At 35.5% G+C, this 18,587-nt stretch overlaps 1 protein-coding gene across 1 annotated transcript in view; it reads left to right on the top strand.

The window, feature by feature from the left end:
- The window catches only part of ANK2 (ankyrin 2), a 334,365-nt gene that overhangs the window by 279,000 nt on the left and 36,778 nt on the right, over positions 1-18,587 (top strand). The window contains exons 31-37 of the mRNA XM_083367958.1: positions 1,101-1,312; positions 3,570-3,774; positions 5,629-5,725; positions 7,095-7,323; positions 9,758-9,883; positions 15,470-15,592; positions 17,601-17,633. Of these exons, the coding sequence (XP_083224084.1) occupies positions 1,101-1,312; positions 3,570-3,774; positions 5,629-5,725; positions 7,095-7,323; positions 9,758-9,883; positions 15,470-15,592; positions 17,601-17,633 (1,025 nt within the window). The remainder of the gene's footprint in view (positions 1-1,100; positions 1,313-3,569; positions 3,775-5,628; positions 5,726-7,094; positions 7,324-9,757; positions 9,884-15,469; positions 15,593-17,600; positions 17,634-18,587) is intronic.

Here is an 18,587-nt window from a genome sequence, read left to right as displayed (position 1 = left end):
ATGGAGCATTTATCCATTATAAATTGTAATTTAGGAGTAACATGGATTGTGTACTATGGATAGTTTAGTTAACATATTTTAAACTAGTGTTTTATATAAAACTATTTTGATAAAATTTGCATTACTGACTATATGTTAAAGCAATGTAAGGAAGCAAATACGAAATCTGTGATGAAATTCACATTGTATACCATACCAAGCTCCTCTAAACATATACGTAGTGTCAGTGAAGATTCTCAGTAATCCAGGTAGAATTATTTGAAGCTTGAGACATTGCAACTGGACTAATTCTTACTATTATTTTGAGACATTTCGTTGCTCATCCAAGCAGCTTCATTAGTCAGAACACGTCATTTAGGCAGAGAGTCACTGGAATGTACCAACTCCTGCCTCAGGTGTTTCCTCCCCAAAATTTGAGATGTTTTGCTGCTCATTATGTGATCCTTGATATGCATCAGTACAGATCCAATAATAGACCCAATATGATCCTGAATATATGGATGAGATCATCCATAACCAGCTTTTAAAGGGAACTGTCAGAACTGTGTGTAAGCTGCAATTAATGAATTTTTCTGTTCATGTGAAATTCAAATCCTGAATCTACTCAGAGCAAATTTTAAGAAAGTTATTCTGGTTCCACCTCTTAACGTTAGAAGTACAATTAGCAAAAAGGTGTGTAAATGTATATTAGGACTGTGCAAGCTTATCTGGAAAAGGCACTTTGACCTCAGAAGAATACAGCATCTTTCTGATGTTCATTAGAGCATATTTTTCTAGCTTCTGTGTGATCCTGAAAAGGAAAAAAAAACCCTAGAGATTAGGTTATCTGAAGGAGGTCTCATTCATGTAAAAATATTTTTTGAAGCATTAAGAAATCCATACATTAATACAGGGGTAGGGAACGATGGCCCCTTTATGACTTGTGGACTTCAACTCCCAGAATTTCTGAGCATGGCTGGCTTAGGAATTCAACTTCAGAAGTCCACAAGTCATAAAAGGCCATTGTTCCCCATCCCTGCATTAAGTGTATAAATATAAAGATTTTCTCTTAACAATTCCAGTGTTTACTATTTGAAGTAATGTTTTCTCTTTTCACCCAGTGCTTGACACCCCAGAAGAGCTGGAGAAGAAGCGTATTTGCCGTATTATCACCCGAGATTTCCCGCAGTACTTTGCAGTGGTGTCCCGGATTAAACAAGACAGTAACCTCATTGGACCTGAGGGTGGTGTACTAAGCAGTACTGTAGTACCACAAGTGCAAGCAGTCTTTCCAGAGGGAGCATTAACTAAGAGAATTCGTGTTGGTCTTCAGGTATGAGAAAACAAATCAAAATATTATAATCCTTGAAGCCAATATTTCTGTTGAGGATAAGAGTAGTTTCTGTAATTCTATTTCATTGTCATTCCTCTATGGCAGGAGTCTTCAAACTTGGCTCTTTTATGACTTGTGGACTTCAACTGCCAGAATTCCTCAGCCAGCATGCCTGGCTGAGGAGTTCTGGCAGTTGAAGTCCACAAGTCATAAAAGGGCCAAGTTTGAAGACCCCCTGCTCTATGGTATTTTTTTGGTTTTTGCATTTTATGTCTCCTGAATTCCAGTACCACTGGAGGAAACTGGCCTCATTATAATGTGCAAAGTATTAACTAAGTTATATATCCAAAATTTGTAGCAAAAGTTTGAACCAAATTTCTTCATAACTATATGTAAAACTGATAATGCATTCAAAACATTTATTTAAATAAAGAGGCCTCTTTAAGAGGCAGGTAAAATGTTTCTTGCCAGATTTATTTATTTCTTTGTTTGTTTAGAGAATTTATATTGCCACCCACTGAGGTTTCAGTGACTCTAGGCGACTTACATTTTAAAAAAAACAACATAAAAAGAATGAAAGCAATAACTGTCCACCTCCCAGCGACAACAAGGAATCAAATAAGCAACTTCTTGGGCTTTGCCAAGGTCCGTTGGCAAAACCAGGTCTTCAGGGCCTTGTGAAAGAGTATTACTTTTGAAACTTCCTTTCCCCCCATAGCACACAAACAGTAAAGTTTTATGTAGTACCTTTTATAAAAAATTCTTTGAGGTTTTTTTAAATTTGAAAAATGTATTCATACATGCTAAAGACATAAAAACACTTTCTTAAAATTATTGTGCAATTAATAATTATTTTTACAGCTACCAAGTCATGGTGGCAAAAATCTAGATTGAACACCCAGAAATTTATTTGCTGTCATCTAGTGATTTTTTCAGTCCTCCTCTTTTGCTATTGTGCCCCTTTTTGTAATATTTTGTAATATTTTCTAAGCTTTAGTGTTATACTGAATTTAGAATAAAAACCAAACAGAGAATACTAAAGCATAGGTTCAACTTCAGTAATAACTTTTAATAAGTCATATATCCAAACTTTAGTGAGAAAATCTAAGGAGAAGGACTGAGAACAATCATCTACATTTTATAGCCAAGATGTACAACAAACAGTAATGTATTTATTGTTGTATAAGAAAAAACTCAGGGAAAGTTATTATGAGTTTACAGCAGATGTTTAAAAGTAATGGCCATATATATAATGCATGTATCTGTGCATGCATGCACATGTAATATATAAAAGCTATGTGTCTCCTTTTTAAAATATTTAGGCTACTAATTTTCCCACTTTTTTGGGTTGAGTCTCATTAAACTTACTTTCTGAGTGTAGGATTGAATTATGAGCTGAGATGATTGAATTTAGTTGCATTTGTCCTAGTTTTGTCTTTTATCAAATTTATGATTAGCATGCTGTAGGTCTAGTTTAATTCAAAAATAATCCAAAAGAATTAAAACTTTTCACTGGAAGAATTCTATATACAAAATATAAAAGGACTGTAAGAACACGAAGATATTCAGTTTGTAATGGCTAAAGATAAGTGAATTTATCCCATCATAATTCAAATAGATTTAAAGATTTTTCAGAGAATTGTCATAATTCTCTTTTCTTGAGAATTCTGTGAAATCATAATACCTCAGAGCTTTGTTAAATGATAATTATTAGCAACGACCCGTGACCAATTAGTAAGGGAGAGTGTATCAGCAGAAGACATAAGTTACTTGAGTGTGAGCTTGAGCAGGGTCCGTAAGATTGTCTGGGACACTACACATCCTCTTCAAGACCTCTTTTCCTTGTTACCTTCTGGGAGGAGGCTTCGTGGTATCCGCAGTAGAACATCCAGATTCAGCCATAGTTTCATTTCACACAGCATTAACCTTGTGAACTCTCAAGCTTCCTCCTTCTGTTATATATTCAAGATGGACAGTATTTATATTTGTTATGTATATGTAGGGGCGTGGATATAGTATGCTTAGGTGTGTGTCATGTATGTGTTTCACTTTGAGAGTGGCAACTAAATTTCATTTTTGATGTGTGCTGTTGTGCCCACAGTAAAAAAATGACAATAAAGGTTATCTTATCTTACTTAGTAGCAAATCAAGAGAAATCATCACCACATAGAACAAAGTGTATTATTGTAGTTAATCATTATACAGTACAAGCAATTTTAATTAAAATAAATTTTATTTTCTCATTGTGTTTAAATAGGCCCAACCTATGCACAGTGAACTTATAAAGAAAATTTTAGGCAACAAAGCCACATTCAGCCCTATTGTCACACTGGAACCTAGGCGAAGAAAATTCCATAAGCCAATAACTATGACCATTCCTGTTCCAAAAGCTTCCAGTGATATGATGATAAATGGTTATGGAGCTGAGACTCCTACTCTAAGACTACTATGCAGCATAACAGGTAAGCTCTCATATGTCTCTGAAATTACATACATGATGCTAGATTGTTGGTTTAGGTCAGGGGTCTCCAACACCCGGTCCATGATCCAGTGCTGGACTACACCCTGTTGGGAACCTGGTGAGCAAGCACAAAACCGTCCCCTCCCCCCCCCCCCCCGCTGTTGTCATCACCACTGGTCTGCAGAACCAGAAAGGTTGGGGATCACTGGTTTAGGTCGTTAAAATTTTCATTAAAGCCCTGTTGCAGAATTATGTAAACTGTCTTCCATAGATCATAGTTAAGAGCATTGGTTTATAGTGAAAATACACATTGTCTAAGCAAACAATGAATACTATCAATAAAATAACCAATGAATTGCCAATTTAATTGTATTGGTTTTTTTTAAAGTTATGCTCAGTGACTAGAATGGATAGTTTAAGAATAGGAGCTGTCCAATGGAAAGAGTCATTGACTCTTTATTTATCAATAATTTATTTGCCTTGTAAAACAAAGGGCAGATCTATTTTTTCAGAGTTTTAGATTGTCAGAATATAAGAATATTTGTCTGAAATGTTATAGTGTTTCCTGCTTGAGCGGGGAGATTGGGCTAGAAGACCTCCAAGTTCCCTTCCAACTCTGTTATTCTGTTCTGTTAGAAGAATATCACTATTGGATCAGGTCAAGAGGAAATATACAAGCTGTTATTTTCAAATTAATTCTAATTCATTTAAATAAAGAAAGTTGGTCATATAATGTTGGGGTTTTTTTCCAGTTGGTAACAAAGAGGGCAGGAGATAAATATTTTCTGTTTATCATCTAGGCAGAAAGCTACAGTCTCCTTAGCTTCTCATGCTTGAATTAAATCTCAGAGAAATAATAATAAGGAAATTCTCTCATTAGGATTTTTCCAATTAGGAAGTGTGGGTGAGAAAAGTAGCTGTGAAATAATATAAATAATAAGTAACATAAAACAAAAGCAGCAGTCTTTACCACCCATAATTCAAAATAATCTCAAAACTATCACCCAAAAAAGAAAATCAAAACATACTCTATAGCATCTTCGACAAATTGAAAGCTATTTTTGCATACAAAAGAAATTAAGTTTGCAGTGCAGATTTTAGCACAGTATCAATGTAAATAATTTACTACAGATAGTCATTAACAGTAGTTTGCTTAGTAACTGTTCAAGGTTACAACAGCATTGAGAAAGTGACTTATGCACATTTTTCACACTTGGCAACTAACTTATATTTACAACAGTTGCAGTGTCCTGGGATCATGTGATCACTTTTGAGGACTTCTGACAAGCAAAGTCAATGGGGAAGTCAGATTCACTTAACAACCATGTTATTAACTTAACGATTGGAACGCTTCATTTAATAACTGTGGCAAGAAAAGTTGTAAAATGGAGCAAAACTCACATAACAAATGGAATTTAAAAAAAAACAAACAAATGTCTCGCTCAGCAACAGAAATTTTGGCTCAATTGTGATCATAGTTGAGGACCGCATGTATTTTATTTGTTTCATTTTGTACCCTAAAATTAAATCCTGGATTCTGTTCGGTACTGAGGTAATAGAATCTTTTGAAGTATTGGTCAAAAAAAATTTTATCCCAAAGATCACAGACTTTTTAATTGCTTATGAATGAAGATACAAGTTTCTCCTATGATTTGAATAATAATGTATATTAGTCTTCTAAACTAAACATTTAACTGTCATACTGGCAGATCTCAGAATCAATTTAATGACAAAAAACTTTAGGGATATCCTTCGGTCAGACTTTGCATGATTGGAAATTTAACTAAAAGGAATTTTATGCATCCAATTTTACAATTTTGCGGAAATGCTTACTGTTTTTCCCTATTTGTTTCAGGTGGAACAACACCTGCTCAGTGGGAAGACATAACAGGGACAACACCATTAACATATGTAAATGAATGTGTTTCCTTCACCACAAACGTGTCTGCCAGGTACCACCATACAGAGCAGTAACCACTAATAAAACTGTAAAAAGCATTTCAGAACCATAACTTTAGTCTGACAATGTATTATGCATATGAATCTTGTCTATAAGTCACCTACTAAATTGCAAAGATGCTATTTATTATAGGATCCTTCCTTAATTTTGATCTAATCCTGGGATAAATCAAATTATAACTAACTCTGAATGCTATACTAAATAAAATAAATCTTATGCCAACAGTGCAAGTAAACTTATTGTTCTCTGGCAGCTGCTCCTACGACTAAATTCTAAACAACTGTTTCCTTAGGATTCCATAGAATTAAGGTGTTGGCAACTTGTTGTTCTAAGGCAGGGGTGTCAAACTCAATTTCATTGAGGGCCGCATCAGCATTGCGGTTGCCCTCAAAGGGCTGGGTGGGTATGGCCACGGTGGGTGTGGCCTACTGGGTGGGCGTGGCTAAAGTGCGTATGGCCTAATGGGTGGGTGTGGCCAGCTCTACATCGTTCGCATCAAGGGTGCCTATGGGGGCCTGGGCAGGAGTGGGACAGATCTGAGGGTCTCTGGGCCAGGGCCAAGGCAGCGGGGGCCGTTCCCTCACTGTTTCCAGGATGGCTTCGCAGGCTGCATGAAACCACTTCGTGGGCCGGATCTGGCCCCCGGGCCTTGTGTTTGACATGTCTGTTCTAAGGCATTACAGTGTGGGCCTGATTTCAGAAATTGAGCACGCTGATAAGAATTTTCTCTTTGTCTTTCTTTAAACAGTCTATTGCAGGGGTCTTCAAACTCAGCCTTTTTATGACTCGTGGACTTCAATTCCCAGAATTCCTCAGCCAGGCATGCTGGCTGAGGAATTCTGGGAGTTGAAGTCCACAAGTCATAAAAGGGCCGAGTTTGAAGACCTCTGGTCTATTGCTTAGAATAGTAATGAGGATTCCAGACAGAGGGGAACAAAAGTGGTTTGGATAACAAGATAGGTGGCATATCAGTTTAATAAATAAATAAATAACAAATAAATAATTGCAAGAGATAGAATGGGAAAAACAAAGGTATAATGTATTGGGGCAAAGCTTGTTCATACTTTGGTTTAAATTAAGGTACAAGGGTCAGTGAAAACATTCTATAATCTTGAATAAACTAGCAATACATTCAGATTCATTTCAGTTCTGATCCATCCCTCACATCAAAGTCCAGGGGGCAGTTCAACTACTGTTAAATCTGAATTATGAAGTAAATATTTGAATTTGTCTTTTACATCAGTTATTTGAAATCAGTGCTAGTTCCTAGAGTTTTAGAAGTTTCATCACATTTATTATTGCTTTCTCCCCACCTGTTAGATTCTTTTTGGTAATAATTTAATGTGTTTGTTTATTTTCAGATTTTGGTTGATAGATTGTCGACAGATACAAGAATCTGTAGCATTTGCTTCCCAAGTATATAGAGAAATTATATGTGTACCTTACATGGCCAAATTTGTAGTGTTTGCCAAATCTCAAGATCCCATAGAAGCCCGACTAAGATGTTTCTGCATGACCGATGATAAAGTGGATAAAACACTAGAGCAACAAGAAAACTTTGCTGAAGTTGCTCGAAGCAGGGATGTAGAGGTATTATTTGTGTTTACATTTTTGGACATGTTAGTTTAAAACATGTTGTTTCCGTTGTCTTAAGAGTTAAAAAAAATAGGGCAAACAGAAAAAAATATCTCATTATTTTACAGAACTTAGGTGAAATATTAAACACATGAATATTTAATCCATTAATTCAAAATCACAGCATAGTGGAAGGGATTAAACTTTTCATTTATGTTCTTTTCTTTGCAAAAACAGGCTATCCTGTAGCTTAATTTGCTCTGAGATGAGCATGCTGCAAACATAAATAGAACAATAAATGTTAAATGGAAAAAGTGTAATGAAACCAAATGATGGATCTTTATTGCAAAACAGCATTTTCAAATTAAATGTTCTTATACATAGTTATATAATCAGCTCCCTTTCCTACAGTTCATATTTTTATTCAGATTGAGTTGGAATTGTATTGGTATTACGATTTGGGTTAGTTCAAAAATAGCTATGATAAGCATTGCAATTAAATACATTAAAATATGGTTTTTGTTCTTTCAAAATAAGAGTACAGAAAGAGAATATAGGAACCACTGGCTATTTTTAATAGCAATCTTGGTAGTTAATGCTTATAATACAAACAAACAAATAGGTGTCTCAATTAATAGCATGATAAGATATGGGATAAGTTATTGAACAAAACATACAAACCCCAAGAATCTTTCTAAAAATCCTACCAACTTTTCCTGTATGATGGCAGGGGAAAATTATTGACTATATGGTAATAAAATGAAAAATCTGAGAATGTAATATTACTACAATAGAGTCTAGAATATTGTTAAGAATCTTTGTTTTATGGTTAAGGATGTATATTACTTTTTAATACTATACCTATTGACATGACTATTTTAAGACGTCATAAAACCATTGCAGCATAACTTGCTTTATGACAATTTCTTGCAAAAATCTCTGTTAGGTTTGGCTTTAATTATTTTATTTTTATTTTATTTTAATCCCATTTATATCCCGCCCTTCTCCGAAGACTCAGGGCGGCTTGCAATTTAAGCACAAACCAATGTGCTTAGCAATAGCCTTCATTCTATGTATATGCCTGCTTATTAGGGCTTTCACACACACCCCAAGCGGCATTATTACAAAGTCAGCTTAATTGCCCCCAACAATCTGGGTCCTCATTTTACCTACCTCGGAAGGATGGAAGGCTGAGTCAACCTTGAGCCTGGTGGGATGCGAACCTGCACTAATTGCAGGCAGCTGGTATTACGTAAGGAGGCATTAGCCCACTGCGCCACCAAGGCTCCTAGATTGATCTGTTCTTAAAAAGCAGTATACAGATGTGGCAGGACCTTATCTACCAAGAGATAACAGGTTTATAGTATCAAGCTAACAAATCATTGAAATCAAGTTAGACTGCTACCTTTAAAGAGCGTAATCAGTTAACACTTGATGTGTTTCCAATAGCTGTATTGAAGGACAAGAGAATTCCATTATGCATCCCACCTTTGTTCAGGTGGAGTATATATCAGTAAATTTTCTTTTTATTTTTATACTGTAATTCTTCCACATTTTAATTAAGTTCCTCTCAGTCTATCCTTAGTATTTATTGCTGAAACAGAATCTCTTTAAATGTTGCAAAATCTATTCTACTGCATGTAGAACCCATCAGAAGTTGAATATTTTATCTTAGTTGTCTTTTTGACAGTTTCTTTTTTTCTTTTGTGTTTTACTATGGTCTTTGGTTGTTGCCCATTATAAAGCAGTTTCATGAATTAAAAACAAGGAGGTAATCCTATTATTATTTTTTTAATTTATGGTACTTTGTTTACATTTGATTTAATCAAATTTAAATAAATTTTTCCTTACTCTGATATTTATATCTGTTTAAGATTTCATTGACAAACTGTGTAAAAATTTAGGAAAGAAAAAACACAATAATTTCCTAAAATGTTTCAGCATTTTGCATTGGATTGAGGCATATTGCATATATGTATTCTTTGATTTAATTACTAAGAAATGTTGATTGTCTGGAAATAATAATGTATTTGTATATATTTAGAATCTTTTGCATACATGTTAATCCACTTTGCTGCTGCTGTTTATTTGTAATCGCAATAGGGTGAGATCCTGTTAATTGCCCCATTCCTGCTAAGGTAGCAGTTTGAAAGCATGTAAATGCGAGTAGATAAATAGGTACCACCTTGATGGAAAGGTAACAGCGTTCCATGCATGTTGGCATATAGTCATGCTGGCCACATGACCACAAAAATGTCTTTTGACAAGGCTGGCTCCATCAGCTAAGAAACAGAGATGAGTACCACCCCCTAGAGTTGGACACAACTGGGACCTTTTTCATTATATTAATAGTGTTGTTTTTTTAAAGGCTAACAATATATTTTAACAGCCAAAATAAATATAAGAACAAAATTCATGAACATTTTATTTTCTTATTAATTATATGTAGGTATTAGAAGGAAAACCTATATTTGTGGACTGCTTTGGGAATTTAGTACCATTAACAAAGAGTGGCCAACATCACATATTCAGTTTTTATGCCTTCAAAGAAAACAGACTTCCATTGTTTGTCAAGGTAATTTTGATATAAATATGTATGTTGAGTTTGGTTTTATTTTATTTCAATACCAGTAATAAAGTTATAGTGTGTTGGTCTATGTTGTTTACCCTCAGGAGAAGGGGGAAATAAGTGACAAAAAAATCCCAATACCATGATAATTAAATTTTTAAAGGCAGACTGTCTATATATTCCATTTAGATGCTAACAAATAATGTCCTATATATAAAATTAGTTACCTGTTCTGAGTTTTGATTTCTTTAGGGTTCTGCAAAAGCTTCGGTACTTTCTACAAGACATAATAATGTAATGTTCTTATTTACACAGGCTTTGAGTGGAAAGAATAGTATGGTTTATTTTAAGAATGTTGTGTATATTTCTGCCCAGTTTATTATAGATTTGTTGTCCCCTTTAGAAACTTGTTCTTTGAATTGGCAGTCTGTAGGCTGCATCTGAACTGGGCATGTGTTCCCCATTTCAAGCTATGTATCTGTCAGGTTCTCTTCTTCAGTCTCAGAATGATACCCTGTTCCTCTTGAACAATTAACTTTTCTTTCATCTATTTGTTTTGCAGTTTGATCCACAGTCATTATCCCTTTATGACCAACTTAGTGTGTTTTGTTACTATTGGTCATTTATTATAGTCAGTCCACATTCAATCAGCTTCCCTACATTCTGTAACATGTCATATTTTTACCACACAGATTTCTTAAGAATCTTATTTCCAGTATGTTCAGCTTATTGTGGTTTTTGTGGCACAACCAATGCTCACTTTCATATAACAAAAGTAGGCTGAAACAATCCTTATACTCTTTGCTTCTTTTAATAAACATTCAACTGTTGCCACAGACTATATATTATTCATTATCGGCATTTGTAGAGTTTATAATTTTCTCTCCTGGTTAGCATTCTATCAACATATACAAAGCCGCTTACTTGTTTTAGTTTTTTGCCATGTATACATAACTTGCAATTATTCACTCCATTTTCCCATCATATTTAACTGCCTTAGTCTTTGATACTATAATTTTCACATCCATATTGCTCTGTACAGAATCGATTCACTAAAGTTCTCAGTCAACATTTGATTAATTTCCATTGTTTGACATATTGCTCTTACTCAAACATGTAAAATATTCCACACACATTTTGGCACTTTGTAATATGTTTATTTTGATTTTGTTCTAAGCAGTTTCAAATCCTCTTCCAATATACCCACTTTCTATTTATTCTATTAGGAAATTAATCAATCTTTTAACACTCTTTTTTAATACAAGTTTTATTGATTTTTAATATTTACATATAGATGTATTTGTGAAACAATATGGTGGTTGGTCAGTTAAAACAAAAAATAACCAGTTGTAAATAGTTCAGGTTACATCAACAGAGATGCCCTCTCTAATTCCCTTAGTGATTACATAGTCAAAATAAACAAGTTAGTATATTTCTAGTTATAGCCCAGTCGATCAATAAAATTCAAGATATATTTTCAGTAATACATATCAATATCCTGTTTTTAAATTTTATCTAATTGCAATAGGATATTCTAGAATAGCCTATAGTATATAGAAGAAAGCTTAATTAAGAATAGTTCTTTTGTCTTCAAAATTTATATTGATCAATACAAAACATTCCTGTGTTTTACCATTAAAGTTTAGTTTTCATCTTAAAATTCTAGATTCTATACTGTAGTTCAAAAATAGCCACTGAATATTCTATAAATCATCTTAACTGTACATCAATTATTAACATACTATCTTTTGATATGTCATTCCAAATTCTATAATATGATTCGGAGTTATATTTCCTTTACAGATCTAAAAGCTAAATGTAAAATCAGTGATTTTTTTTTTTTTGAGATTCCCCTTGATCCATAGAAAGATATTTTTATAGTCTATCTTTAGGAATCCCAAAATAGAAACAAGTTCAGTTTTTTAAATCTAACTCTTGGCTCCTTTTGTGCCAATCATACTTCGCTCTTGGTGTCTCAAATTCTCAAATGTATCTTTCTTCCTATACCCCTTATTTGAATCCAGGGAGTATATCCAAATGTCAGTTTTGCAAGGAAGATGTCCCCTTTGTAACCATTGTATTTTTGCTTTGATAGTTCGGTTTTTGGTGGTTGATATAATATAGTTGTCATGAAATCAGTCAAGTCTTTTTGAACTTCCAATTCTATCTGGGTTAGGTAGAAAGTAGTAGCTGGTATTATGGTTGTCATTGGATTAATTAAATTCTCAATATAGTATATTTGGAGGCCTTTAGTGTCTTCACTCTTGATGTTGCTTTGTTCAGGTGCTGTTGTTTTTTGGCTTGTAAGTTTTGTAGTTGCCATTAAAGTTTGGACTTTAAGGTTTTATGTAGGTTGCTTTTGTTTTTCTTTAAAATCTCTTATTTTGATGTTAGTTTCCACTTCTTCTATTTGGTTTTGGGTTATCTTTTCCTCATTTAAATTCAGAGTTTGATTTGGTTGCTTTAAGTTGTCAGATTTTTCTTGCAGTTTGGCTTTAATTTGCTCTGTCATTGCCAAGATCGTGTCCAGTATCAGTTTATAATCAAGTGGCGGGATGTATTCATCCATTTCGTTGTTGTTTGCAGTTAAATCTTCCATGGAGGCTGTTTTAATAATAGTCAATGATTTTCCACCTCCTGAAGAGTTGTAATCAGTGCCAGTTGTTCCCAGACTTATCTTCAACAGCTTTGTTATTCAGTCAGCTCTCACAACAAAAAAAGGAAATTTACTTGCTGTACCAGGTTATGCCACAAGATGTCATCAATAACATATAACATGCAATGTAAGGTTTTTTTTCTTTTTCCAAATTAATATAGAACTTTTGTAAAAATTAATCCATTTTTTTCTTTAATTCACAGTTTAGAGAGAAAATGGGATAGTGAATCCCCAGTAACAAAAAGAAGCTTTTTAGTAGATACAGATGAAATTGCTTAAATTCTTTGCTGAATTAATTGAATTTCTTTTGTAACTTTGAGGGTTTAAGATTTGTTCCCAAAATAGATATTCACCGTTTTCTCAAAACAAGGGGAAGGAGATTTTCAGGAAAGTCCCACAGGAAGATGATTAAGGAAAAAGGAAAGGTAAAAGCTCAGGTCCTCCAGATTGCTTCTTAGTGCTAGGTAGTACTTTTGGCTTTCGGCAGGGAGCGGCTTAGTGATCGGCCATCTTTATGGCCGGTCTCTTCTTTGGGCTAAAAGAGATGATCCCGGATTCCAGCAGAGGGCTGCCACCCTTCCGTGATCTCAGGGAAGTCCTCCTCTTGGTAATCGCCCCTCCAGGGAAATTTTTCATCCTTTTCAGGGTCCTCCAAAAAAGAAAGAAACGGATGGCAGGAAGCAGACTGTCCCTGCGTGTCCGGAAGCACCGTGTGCGCGAACCGGAAGCCAATCTTTTAACATTCTTTCATATGGACCACAGACTTTATCTTTCTGAATTCTTTTTACGTTCACTCATATTTCTTTCCTTTTCTAGCATATCCATTTTTCTCCAAGAGCCAATCTTGACATTCTGCCCCGCATTTAGAATCTTTTTTTTTTACCCTTGTATCCTTTTCTAAAGTCTTTTTGAAACAAACAGAACTCTTTCTAAGCAGATACAGATAATACTCTTTTGTTCTTAGATATATGAATGGCCAAATCACTTTTGGGAGTCTCTTGACTTGTTCCTATTCAGCCATTAGTGGAACCTAGCAGAGTTCCCACCACATTCCTCTGAATTGCATTGATTGCTAGCACTGCACAATATTTTTCCAGATTTCATCCCTAGTTCTTTTATTATCAGCATTCTTTGGACATACCATTGTCAACCCATATATTTGTATTCTCAAACTTACTTGTAGCAAGCTGGATAACACCAGTTTATCTTTTGATTCATAATTAAACCTCCACCTCCACTTGGTTGTAAATATTTATTAACTCAATCTCAAATGTTGCATTATTTTATTTCCAAATATCAGATGTACAAATTACCAAATAAAATAAGAAAAAATAAAACAGCAAATTTTGTCAGGTTGTCTTGGAAGTTAACTGTTGCCTCTTTTTAAAAGCTGCAACATTACCTTTGGCTACCATATAGGTAGTTTCATGATATGAGTCTGGAAATAAAAAGTGGGCATAAAAATCAGCCATTTTCCCAGGTGCAGTTAGTAAGAGATTGTCCTTTTCAAGATCCCTATAAAATTTACCAGAAAAAAAGGATATGTGGCATCTACTGTTCAAATTCCTTGTGATTGAAGAATGTTGGTATACCTATCATGTGAGAATGTGGATGGGAGGATTTGCCTGGCCCTGAAAAATACTTTCCTCAGGCTAAAGGAAGTTAGGGTGTGCAAATACTTTATGGTTCTCAGAAGCCTATCTCTAGCATTTATCCTAAACTCTGACAGAGTTAACTGACTTTGGACATTATTTGATGTAGCTCAGTATTTTTAACACTAGCTTTTTGACTGGAGCATAGTCCAAAATTAATAAGGAATCTACAGCCTCACAAATATTCTTAATTTCTTTTCTATTGCTTTGGTCCATAAAGAGAAATAATCAGTAGCTAAAACTAGCAATAGCAACTCTAAGAAAAAGGAAGCCCAAATATTTCCAACATGTCACACATCGTCTCCCATGCTCTTTGTCTAATATTGGGCATCCCCAATTCAAGCCTGCTGGGGTATCCTGTAGAATGATCTTAAAACTTGGTTTCTAATTTGGGGGGGGTGTTTCTTCATATGTAGGTAAACCTGAGCTGCATAAAATATTTAGATGTTTCAGCTTTAAAAAGCTTTATCATGAGAAATATCAGTTCATATCATTTGGAGTAAACTTTATGTAGCCTGACTTGCTGAATATATTCATGATAGACTTTCGAGGGTCTGTTATCATGAAAAACTACTACTACATATTTAAAGCAGTATATCTGTTCAGTCCTGTTCTGGTAAATTATAGAAGTTTGCTGTTATAGGGTTTTGGCAAAAAAAACATGAGTTTGGATCTCTAGTAATCTGTGTCCAAACTGATTTTGATACAGTGATGTACAAGTGTTCTCATTACACTTTTAAGCTTAATAGGTGTACAAGAAATAACTGCAGGGTTATCTGTATACAGTAATATGGGGACTGTGACCTGCAGTCTTAGGCACATGAAAATTTGGGGAGCAACTCTACTTAATAAGATCAGACTACCTTCAACCAGATCTATAGCATTTAATTCTGCCTAGTCTCATTCATAGACATGCTTTTAACCCTCTTCATTCTAAGTCGCAGTAAGTGACAAACTAAATGACAACACAGTAATGGTTGTCATCAGATGAGCTTTCGACCACTCATCATGCTTTGATCAACTGAAGATTTTATCTTTAATTCTATCTGTGACTTGCGATAATACTTGCTAAGAGTAAGGAAAGTACTGATTATTTCTGGCACATTTTTTGCTAGCATATTACAACTAAAGCCCAGGTATATTCCTTGCAAGTTAGGATTTCTCCTTAAGATATTACTTTGGAAGCCAATACACTATTGCCCATATCCTGCCCTCAGAGAGATATGTGCCTTACTGACGTGCTCAGAGTTTTGGGTTTGAACTCATGCTATTTTTCTGCAATAGGTTCGGGATACAACACAAGAACCTTGTGGACGTCTATCATTTATGAAAGAGCCTAAATCTTCAAGAGGTCTGGTACATCAAGCTATCTGCAATCTGAATATCACATTACCAGTATACACAAAGGTATTCCCCAGTTAAAATATAACCTGTTCTTATATTACACTTGTACACTGTAATTTAAAATGCACTAAACCTGTTCTGTAGTTTTGTAGTTTTCACAAATTCTTAATAGCATTATGTAAATATCTGTTAGGAGGGACGCGGTGGCTCAGTAGAGTCGGAAACGACTAGCACGCATGTGCGGGGGAACCTTTACCTTTACCTTTAAATATCTGTTATTTAATATCGCATATTTGGGATGTGTAAATTATGTAGCATTCTTTCCGTCAGAGGCTCTCTAGCTTCCTTGAGTGTTGAGTGTCAGGTGATGCACAGTTCTATATGGAAGCAATGGCTATTTAGGATGAGTCAACATTTATCAATACCGTATTTTCAGGCATATAAGACGACTTTTTAACCCATGAAAATCATCTCAAAAGTTGGGGGGTCGTCTTATACGCCCAGTCGTCTTATACGCCGGAAAATAGTACATAAATCAATCGAGCGCCCCCGTTCTTGCAAAGCAACTTCAAGCCTCCTTAGTCCAGTCCCCCCTCCAACGTGACTCTCCCTTCCCACCCCCAAGAGCCTCTCAGCCCATTCCCCTCCCCCTTGCAAATGCCAGACCCCGGGAGCTCTTGCGTCTATTCCAAAGGGTGGGTGGAAGGAAAAGCCCCTTTCGGCTCTGGCTTGGCTGCAAGTCAGCGAGCCCGGGAAGGCACGCCCTCCCCTCTCACTGTGGAGGAAGCAGGGCAGGCTGGCGTCTGGCGGGAGCCGGCAGGGCAGTCCTGCGCATGCGCGCGCTCCCCGGCTACTAAGGAGTCCTCGGGGAGCCATGGCAGGCGCCTCACGCTCTTCCCTCTTGAAGCAGCATCAGCGGAGCCGTCCGGCATCAAGCGGGAGCCGGCAGGGCAGTCCTGCATACCCGCACACTCCCCGGCTGCTAAGGAGTGCTCTTTAACAGCCGGGGAGTGCGTGCGTGCACAGGACTGCCCTGCCAGCTCCTGCCCGACACCGGACGGCTCTGCCGATGCTGCCTCAAGAGTCCTTCGGGAGAAGGGCGGTATAGAAATAGTATTAAATAAATAAAATAAAAAATAAGAGCGTGAGGCGCCTGCCATGGCTCCCCGAGGACTCCTTAGGAGCCGGAGAGCGTGCGCATGCGCAGGACTGCCCTGCCGGCTCCCGCCAGATGCCAGCCTGCCCTGCTTCCTCCACAGTGAGAGGGGAGGGCGTGCCTTCCAGGGCTCGCTAATTTTCCGGTGTATAAGACGAAAAATCTTGAAAATCATCTCAAAAGTTGGGGGGTCGTCTTATACGCCCAGTCGTCTTATACGCCAGAAAATTTGGTAATTGGTAACAGCCAACATTGTTTTCACTCACTCATATGATAATTAAGCCATTTTTGTGTGCATTTACATACATAGTGCACTCAATTAGCAGGGCAATGCTAAACATTTTTTTAAAAAATAAAACTTTATAGCTTTCTTGCTCAGCCCCAAACTAATTGTTTTATTTTCCAGCATTGTCTTGGTCATAGATTACTCATATAGTTAGTTAAATGATTAGGAAAATTGCATGAGGTACCACATGCACGTATTCTAACTTTCAATGTAATTCAAATATACTGTAGCAACATTACATTTGAAACTTCACTAGTGACATAAAAATAAATCTGCTAATGCTTACATTTTCTTGTTGTTATCTTTAAGAAGATATCTTTAAGAAACTTTTCTACACAGATTGAATTTTGGCATATTTGAGAAAGTGTTGTAAGTTTAATGCATAATAATCAAACAAAATCCTAACATAAAATAGCTTTTCTTCTTTGAACTTACTTGAATCTCCACTTTTCTTAACTGAACCAACTTTCCTATTCTCTTTTCTTTCCTTCTTAGGAGAAAGTGCAAAAATTGTATTCATTAAGTATTCTTACCAATTAAATGTGTCCAGAAATCATACTTTTCCTTTAATTGCATCCTATCTTTCCTTGCTCTGTTTTTCTTTTCTTGCATGACATATTGGATTAAAGGAATCAGAATCAGATCAAGAACAGGAAGAAGAGGTAACTTTGCTAATTGTGCTGTAAAACTGCTATGATAAGGATCCAAATTGGGAAAGAGCAGTTAGTTGAATGCCAAATGACTGCATGTCAAGTATGAATAACTCATTGCCTATTGGTCAGCATTGACCCCATCTCAAATTAATTTCATGTAAATATTGACCAGGTTTCATGAGCCCTTTGCAATCAATCCAGTTATAAACTCCCTGTAATCCATATTTATTCTATTACATTTTTTGTTTTGGAAAGAGGGGAGATTAACTGAAAGAGAAAAATAACTCTGGAGTGTGAAAAATGAGATGAAAATATTTTCAAGAAATATTATATTTATAAGCAGTAAATGTTAATTGCTAATTTGAATCAATATATATTGCCAATGAACAAGACACATATACAATAGTAATTTATCTAAATATATAAAATGTATACCTGTAAATTAGCTAAGCTACTTTAACAACAACAACAATAATAAAGTTGGAAGGGACCTTGGAGGTAATCTAGTCCAACCCCCTGCTTGGGCAGGAAACCCTAATAACATAGTGTATATAACAACTTAGTCCATCCACTGATTCTGAAGTGAAAGCTACATATTTATCAATGATGTCCTCAAAGGATAATGAAAATTCAACATACAACTGATTAAACTTTTTTTTTACAACCTTGTAGTTGAGATGAGTTTGTTCTTTTAGCAATTTTATCCAGGAATAAATGTCAAGCAAGCAGACAGTAATTAGAAAGAAAGGATGACTTTTATCAATTTCTTAAAATCTTTTATAATTTCTAAAAATAAGTCCAATTGTGTAGTTTTTCAGTTAATTGGAGTCATTCTATTGTAATTTGTCTCCATTTTAATTTCCCTTGAAACAGTGCAAAATGATGTAAATTGCAGTAAGCAAAAACTGTTCCCTATTGAGATATTTTGATGAAATAGTTTTCTTCATAAGGCTGTTCTAGAAA

The sequence above is a fragment of the Vipera ursinii genome, assembly GCF_947247035.1.
Source record: "Vipera ursinii genome assembly, chromosome: 7".
Lineage (NCBI taxonomy): Eukaryota > Metazoa > Chordata > Lepidosauria > Squamata > Viperidae > Vipera > Vipera ursinii.
The sequence above is the reverse complement of the archived record's forward strand: the minus strand, read 5'-3'. Positions and strand labels throughout refer to the sequence as shown.